Genomic DNA, 8,579 nt, shown 5'->3' with positions numbered 1-8,579 from the left:
TTGGATAAAAGGGCTCTTAACTGGTGCATCCTTATTAGTAGCTTTTCTTCCCTCTGTATAATTAACTTGTTCTTCAACATTAGCCGTCTCATTGTCATCAGTAAGTTGTTGAAAAGAGTTGCTCACAATAAGATGTATTGATGCTTGGACTGAATGTCCTACATTCTTGTTATTCTCCATGGATGATAGAGTTACCCCCACTTGTTCCTGAATTCCATTCTGCATATCCTTCTCAAATTGTAGTTGTTTTTGAGGATTCCTCTTCTCCATATTCTTCTTCACCATCCATTTGATTTGTTGCCTTTTCATGTTAGCTTTCAACCTCTTCTGATAGTTCTTGTTCCTGATCCTCGTTGCTCTTGCTGGTATGTTCTGATAAAAAATTGGTTGCTTGTTCTGGATATTTTTGACACCACTTGTTTCCCCTACTTGGATAGTAGTCAAAACAGGAGTAGTAGTAGTAGTAGCAGCAAGATCTAAATTTCTAGCTGGGGCGACATCAACTTCTTAGCAGCAAGCTTATTCATCTTAGTTGGTTCCCCTTTTAAATTCCTTTCATCTTTATTAACAGTAGGAGCCCTCTTCATACATTCATCCTCCGAATGCCCCTGATATTTACAAATAAAGCAAAATCCAGGTACATAATCATACTCCACCATTTGCGTGAAACCAGCCCCTTGTATACCATCAACATTCTTGATACCAACCGATACAAAATCACTAAGTGGTTTAGCCAGATCAACTTCTACTTTTACCTTCACAAAATTAGGCCTAGATTTAACATCGGTAGCTTTGTCAATCGTCAATAGAGTACCAATAGGGGAGGCAATTCTCTTCAAAGCACTTCAGTTGTAATAATGCCAAGGAAGCTCTGGGAGGTGAATCCAGATTGCAGCGAGCGATGTTTCTTCATTAGGATCAAAATCCTTTGTCCAAAGCATCAATCTCATAGGAGATCCTAGAATGTTGATCTTTTCTCTAAAATAAATGTTGTTAAAATCCTCCTTTTCCGAGAAGTCGAGAAAGATGTGCTTAGGGTTGTAATGACCTTTATTGACTGTCCTCGAATATGAAATCTAGCCTTAAAATCCCTACGGATATCTTCAATCGCAGCTCTACCATGAGAAAACTTACCTATGATAGTCAATCGGGAAGCGCTAGCGAGCTCCTTCTCCTTTTGTTTTGGAAAAAATACAACAAGTTTCCCTTTATAGATCTCCGGTGGTCAGAATTGCAAAATGGGTTTTGGGGTTGCCGGTCGCCTATTAGCCAAGACAGAAGCAGCAAAGTTTTCTTTATTTGCAGAGGGATTGGGGTTCAAAGGAGCTTCGTTAGGATTCTTATTGATGTTTGCTGCAACCCCGGCCAACGCCGGAGTAGAGACCCTAATGAAAGATCTGGAAATTTTTAGAGGCGCGTGAGGCGCGTGATTTTTTGCCTAACGGTCATTTTATCTGTTAAATCTTGTGGTCTTAAACTTGCCATGTAGAATATTCGAGTTGGAAAACTTACTAAATATAAAAAGAGACATTCTTTTTTGGGAGAGATAAAAAGGAAAGTAAGACACTTAAACTGGGAATGAAGGATGTAAATTTTTACAATAATTCAAGAATATTTAAAACAATCACTTATTGGCTCAGGAAAGAAAGAATGGGGATATAGTCTTTGTAATTTGATGATTCTAAGTTGACTTTGCATGCATGGGTGTGTGCATCCCATTTTTTTGTATATGGTCAAGATTTCAACCAATTCTCTCCGAACGCGTCAGTATAGGAACAATATAGGATGCTACTATTATAAGCCGACGTTCAAATGGCATAGCATCTTCTTCCATTAAGATAAGAAATTCCTCATCATTTGCTAACAAATATTATATTCTGAGTCCTCCACATATTCTGACAACATACACTTGATTGCTGTTACGATTTTTTTAAAGGTTATTAATTAATTAGGTGCCCACCACAAGGATTTGGAAGTGTGTGACCAAATTATCTAAAAATTTAAGCTAGGTTGTCAGATAGAGCACATTTTTATTTATTTAATTATATTTTCAACACGTTCCCTCATGTGCAGGTCTGATTCTTTTTTTATGGGTCAAGCACGTGGAATTTCTTTTTGATAACAGGTGATGGTGAGATTCGATTCTAGGACATCTGTCTACTCTAACACCATGTAGAATTTGTGTAACCATCTCATCTAAAAACTTAAGCTATTAGAGAGAACACACTTTTATTTGTTTAATCATATTCTCAACCAGGATAAACTCCATCTACTTCACAAAACCTTACTATAAATAAACCCTTGAATATAAACATTTCATTACCAATTAAAGATCATTAACTTAGAAGATGAAAATGAAGCCTCTTTCATCTTTTTTACATCAAGGCTTTTTCTCATCTTTCTTTAAGATTCTGAGTCTTAAAGTAAAGCCAATTTGGATAGAATTAGGGTACTTCATGATCCTTTCATTGTTAGGTTTCTTAGCTTTGAGTGTTACAAAACCTAGAACGTTACCATCATTTAGTCTCCAAAAACTAGATGTGTTCTTCACTTCTGTTTCTGCTTCCACAGTTTCTAGTATGGCCACTGTTGAAATGGAAGTTTTTTCCGATACACAACTTGTTTTCATGACCCTATTGATGTTTCTTGGTGGTGAGGCTTTTGCTTCTTTGCTTAGACTTCAACTCATCAAAAAAGAAAGAGCACTACAAAACAAAGTTGACTCTTTTAGTAGCAAAGACTCTGACTTTTCAAACTCTATACCAAACACTAGTATTCATCATCTTGAGCTTGGTAAGGTAACTCTTCATGACCAACTAGGAGAAGAGCCCTTAGATGTTATTATTAAATTAGAACCTGAAATAATAAATAGCTCTGTTGATGAGTTGAAGTGTATAAGATTCTTGAGTTATGTGGTTCTTGGTTATATTCTAGTTGTTGTTCTTCTAGGGTCTTCCTTGGTTTCTTTCTACATAAGTATTATTCCAAGTGCAAAACAAATCCTCAAGGAAAAAGGGCTTAACTTGCATACTTTTTCACTTTTCACCACTGTTTCAACTTTTTCAAATTGTGGATTTGCTCCTACAAATGAAAACATGATTATTTTCAAGAAAAATTCAGGCCTTCTTCTCATTCTAATCCCTCAGATCCTACTTGGTAACACATTATATCCTCCATGCTTACGCCTAACCATTTGGTTTATTTGGAAAATCACAAAGAGAGAAGAATTTAAGCATATCTTGAAAAACTCAAAAGAACTAGGATATTCCCAACTATTTCCAAGTTATGAAACCATTTCTCTTACAATTACTGTTTTGGGATTCATATTTGTTCAGTTTATAGTATTTTGTTCATTGGAGTGGTACTCTGGAGCAACTATTGGCTTAAGTGCTTATGAGAAGTTGGTTGGATCATTATTTGAAGTTGTGAATACAAGACATGCTGGTGAATCTGTTTTTGATATTACAACTCTCAGTCCAGCAATATTAATAATGTTCGTCTTTATGATGTAAGTATTCAAGTTTTTATATTATTTCTTTACTTAACTTTCTCTGTTCTTCTTTTGTCTTATATATTAGTCAAAAGGGATTTAAATTACATCCACCACCAACAATGTGAAGAATTAATGCGTGTATATACTATTAACGACATGAGTTTATGGTCTCACAAATGTCACCGCTTGTTTAAAACCATCAAGTTCCAAAAATCTTTTTCTTTTTATTAATTTTGTGCTCAATCAAACAAATTTACATAAATGAAGTGGAGAAAACAATTTTTAAATAACATAATAATAATTTTTCTTACATTATCAATGTTAAAAATTAAACCATATACTTATGCTGGTAGAGTGTTAATTCGATTATGGTAGTCACTACAGAATGGCAGCTAGATTTACGTGTCTTCTTTTTGTGAAAAACCTTACTACGTTGACAGGGTTTGCATTTTTTAATAAATAAGACATAATGCATATCTTTAATTGTTCATTCTCCACTTAATAACAATATTCATGATCAAGTTGTGTACTGAATATTCGCTTCTTTAGTCGGTTGGTGAATTAATATCTGCTAAAACTCTTAATACTGGATGAAATTATCAATTTTTCGAGAAAACATTTTTCAACAAGAGGGGAAAATGTTTTCTTCACTTATTAAGAATTTAAGAGTGCGAGTCGTTTTCTTTGCTGATATTCCAATTATATTTTTCTTATATATCACTTGCTTTGACAAATATCTTAACATTATTATTCATCGTTAAAGTATTCAAAATATCACCAAAGAACTATGATCATACAGATCCTCTATTTTATGCGATTACCGTATAAGTTTATATGTGATCAAACATTACGTAAGATATATTTCACATAAAATATTTTCTATTGAAAAAAAAAAAAAAAAAATTTCCTCAGTCTCAAATGTACGTACCATGGTATGCATGTCATATTATAAAGCATTAGCGTGAAGGCGTAGTAGGCAAGTAAATAAACATATTGTTTTTAATAATTTAATTAATTTTTAGATGAAATGTTCACACATTTTAACATAGTATCAGAGCAGAAAGATATTTTTTAATTTTGATACAGTGGGTCTTGCTTAACCATTGTAAAAAAGAATTTTCAGGTGATTGACCCACAAAAAGGAATCAGCTCAATTTGTACCTGAGATGCATGTTAGTTGAATACATCTTTTTTGTTATTAAATTGTCCCTAGTTAGTAGGGGTGTTATATTAGTTGAATACATCATTAAGCAAATGCATGCTCTTTCTCATAAACTTTTAGATGAGAAGGCCGCAAGCAAGTCATTAGGAAGCAAATACTATTATAAGACTGCTAAATGTATAGTGTTCTCCAGTAAGGTTCCTTGATACAGGATTCACATCAGTATAACAAAAGCATCCACTATTTTATTATCATCCTTAAAAAGTTTTAATTCCATCATCTCCCACTATGAAAAGAGAAATGAAGATGGCAAAAGCCAGAAAGTCACGTTTTATTAATCAACCATGCTAATGTTATTGGAGAACAATAAAAAGGTATTAATAGTACACTTGTACGTAGAGATTTTTAATGAATCTTTAAAGCTAGCTCGTTTGTGTAAAAGTGCTAATCTACAAATCAAAACGTTAATGGATGTTTTATTAAGCTACCTTTTCTTTGCTTTTGTCATTGCAGGTATCTATCACCCTCTACTTCTTTTTTACCAGTTGATACTAGTCATGAAGAGGGTTTGAAAACTACAAAAATAATGAAGAGGATAAAAGGGAGCAGTTTAGTGGAGTACATATCCCTCTCACCACTTTCCTATTTGGTCATTTTCACCATACTTATTTGTATTACAGAGAGAGACAAAATGAAGAATGATCCCCTCAATTTCAATGTTGTCAACATTGTCTTCGAAGTCGTCAGGTGAATCCATAACATACTTTTCTTCATTTATACTGTTATATATAATCTCTAAATTTAAATTCGGATATCGATCGACACATAAATTTTAATGACATTTTCCACTTTATATTCTTTCATTAATTAAAGAGGCAGGGGCGGAGGCAGAGGGGAGTAAGGGGGTTCGTTGAAATTTTATATACTATTGTATGTAAGTAGGATAAAAATAACTTTTTTGCATTAATATAAGTTGTTGAATCCCCTTGGCATAACAATTTTTTTTTTTGGATCCCCTTATTTGAATTACTGGCTCCGCCACCGCCACTATTAAAAGAGGTCTTTAGCTAGCTTTAATTTTTTCCCTCACACTTTTAGGGGAGGAGATTGTTCAAAGACCACAATTGCACTAGGATTCTTGAATGTAGGGGCATACCACTATTTTATGTGGAGGATTACATTATTTTTCTTTATTGGAATAACAATTTAAATTAAAGCAGTAGACTCTTGAATAAGAATAAGAATAAGAATATTATGAGTAAAATGCTTATTCATTTGTACTCATGTACCTGATGATAATCTTGCAGTGCATATGGGAATGTTGGTTTGTCAGTGGGCTATAGCTGTGCAAGGCAACTAAAATCAGATGGCCATTGCAAGGATGCAATGTGTGGATTTTCCGGAAAATGGAGTATTTCGGGAAAGTTTATCCTCATTGTTGTCATGTTTTTTGGAAGGCTGAAGAAGTACAACAAAAATGGTGGCACGGCTTGGAAACTAATGTAACATTTTATGTGTACTTTTATTAGCTATCATCTATGTATAATTGTAATTACTAGCTCGAATGGAATACAACTCTTTTTGGCCTCTTTCTTTCTTTTTCAGTTTTTTCGTGTCTTACATATGTTTAGTTTCCGCTGTATAAAACTAGTTGCTGAGTACATGTAACTTTAAGTTATATGGCATCAGGTTAAACTTTTCATTGACATTGTATAATTTCTTTTATGTCACGACCCAACTCGTGGGTCGAGCGGGCATCCACGCTCACCCCCTGGTGGGCGAACTCTCCCCTTCTTCAACTTTCATTTTAAGCAAACCAAAGAGAAACAGAAATGTCTAAGCATGTCTCAATATATAAATAACTACCAAGTGCGGAATACTAATACAAATGCCCCAAAATTTGGTCTAAGTACAGTACAAGAGCCACTATCAATACATAAGTCTGAAATGTCAAAATAACAAGAGTCTGAAATACTGTCTCGAAATAATGGATAGATATCATAAAGAAGAGTTTCCGGGCAGCGGATCTGGAACATAGCTCACACTGGAAACTCGTACTAGAAGCCTCGGGAAATCACTCACGAGGTGCTAAAGTGGATCCTGTACCAAACTCTGCACTTAGAAAAGAGTACAACAAGGTAGTATCAGTACAAACACTATGTACTGGTAGGTATCATAGGCCGACAACAATTAGTTCACATTTATGAAGAAAGAATCAGCAAGTAGACATGTAAGAAAACATACACGTTCACGAAACTAGTCAACAATGAGATCGAGTCAATATCAATACCAAGAACAAATCAACAATGAAGAATGGATGTAAGAGTGAATGCATATGCAATGCAATGCACTGGCCAAATACCTCGAACATGTACACACATGCTACGGACGAAAACATCCACGTCTCAATAGTCATGACCCATGGGGGACCCGCGAAGTCCGTGTACTCCCTCTTCCTGGCAAGAAACCTCGGGTAGCGAGTATATCACATTCTGCTCCGTTAACAAGCTCAGATCACGGATTCTCATCTCTTTTGTACACTATCCGGCAAAGACCTCGGATGTTCCTTTGTCTCACTTATCATCATCAATACCAAGTCACAGTTCATATCAATGCATCATATGAAATGAGAGTGTAAGCCACGCAAGATATCAAATCAACAAATAAATCGAAATCAAAGTCTCATTCGTGTCTTATCATAAGCAGGGGCGAACGCACCTTATAGCAAGGGGTGTCTTCCGACCCTGCTCCGTCGGAAAGTTTAATTAATATTTATGTATTTATATAGTCTGAAAAAATAGAACACCCTTATGTTTATTTAAAGTGACGCCGCTTAGCACAAACTGCACCATGGCCTATTGGTTAGGCGTTTCTCTGATGTAGAGATCACCCAAAGTTCGAATCTCGAAGCAGGGAATTAGCTTCTTTTTTTAAAACTTTTTGTAATTGTTAAAATATAGCATGCTCTTAGTATATCTCGAACCCCCCAAAATCTTACCCCTAGGCCCTAAGGATCAAATAAACCGATCAACCAAGGTTAACTTTTGTGTAATTGTCTTTGACATTAAAACTTTAACGATCATTCACCCCTCTAATTTGTTCATCTGTTCTCTTCTTTAAGTGTCGACACACCTTACAAAAAATTCTGCGTACTCCACTGATCGTAAGCACACATTATAGTTCAAGCCTAATCTCATGATTCTTCCCCGTTCGATGATAAGTGACATAAACAAGAGAGATGAATGCATACACAACATAGCAAATAAGGTGACAAGCCCAAACCACAACAATAAGGCGACAAGCCCACAAACAGCAACAACCAACCTAATAGAATTCCATTCCAACTTCATACCTGAAGGCCTAGCATGCTTTCCCCGTCAATATCTAACTCCTACATATGCTTCACTAATTGGAGTCTAACCGAAAGGTAAACCGTAACCTACCTCGATGCCAAGCGGGTGCCACGAACTATCCAACTTGAGCCTTGCCCTTCCGGAGAGCTTCCGAACGATCAAAGTCTATTCAACAGCGCATTCTATATTAGAAATGGAGACTAACGATACCCACAAAGCTACAATACTATTCGAATCGAAAATAACCCTTTAAAAGAGGGAAAATTGGCCCACAAGGGCAAATAGGAATTTTAGGTATAAATCGGTTAATCCAAACTTAGGAAGTCTAATACTAACCTTCAATTGCGAATTAACATCAAACAATCAACAATTCCAACCTTTAATAGAAACCCCCTCCCCCCGCCAATTCCATAAAATCCTAACTTCCATAACCATAAACCACGAAATTAGAATGATTCAACTTAATAACTACTTAATTCAAGAATTCATGACTATATTAAACAAGATTTACCACCTAAACCCCAATTTCATAGCATAAGATCCCAAGTTGATAACTTAGAGTCTACAACTT

At 35.3% G+C, this 8,579-nt stretch overlaps 1 protein-coding gene across 1 annotated transcript; it reads left to right on the top strand.

Moving 5' to 3' along the window:
- Positions 1-2,280: 2,280 nt before the first annotated feature.
- Positions 2,281-6,378, top strand: LOC132039848 (cation transporter HKT1;3-like). The gene is made up of 3 exons (XM_059430384.1): positions 2,281-3,508; positions 5,169-5,402; positions 5,963-6,378. The coding sequence occupies exons 1-3, from the start codon at positions 2,349-2,351 to the stop codon at positions 6,159-6,161; spliced, it is 1,593 nt and encodes a 530-aa protein (XP_059286367.1). The 5' UTR covers positions 2,281-2,348; the 3' UTR covers positions 6,162-6,378.
- Positions 6,379-8,579: the final 2,201 nt, after the last annotated feature.

The sequence above is a fragment of the Lycium ferocissimum genome, chromosome 12, assembly GCF_029784015.1.
Source record: "Lycium ferocissimum isolate CSIRO_LF1 chromosome 12, AGI_CSIRO_Lferr_CH_V1, whole genome shotgun sequence".
Taxonomy (NCBI): domain Eukaryota; kingdom Viridiplantae; phylum Streptophyta; class Magnoliopsida; order Solanales; family Solanaceae; genus Lycium; species Lycium ferocissimum.
The sequence above is the reverse complement of the archived record's forward strand: the minus strand, read 5'-3'. Positions and strand labels throughout refer to the sequence as shown.

What these genes read in the sequence shown, in the direction of transcription:
- LOC132039848 (XM_059430384.1), top strand. Translation starts at nt 2,349, where the DNA reads ATGAAAATGAAGCCTCTTTCATCTTTTTTACATCAAGGCTTTTTCTCA. An exon ending in ATAATGTTCGTCTTTATGAT is followed by an intron (nt 3,509 to 5,168) that starts GTAAGTATTCAA and finishes TTGTCATTGCAG; the next exon opens with GTATCTATCACCCTCTACTT. An exon ending in ATTGTCTTCGAAGTCGTCAG is followed by an intron (nt 5,403 to 5,962) that starts GTGAATCCATAA and finishes ATAATCTTGCAG; the next exon opens with TGCATATGGGAATGTTGGTT.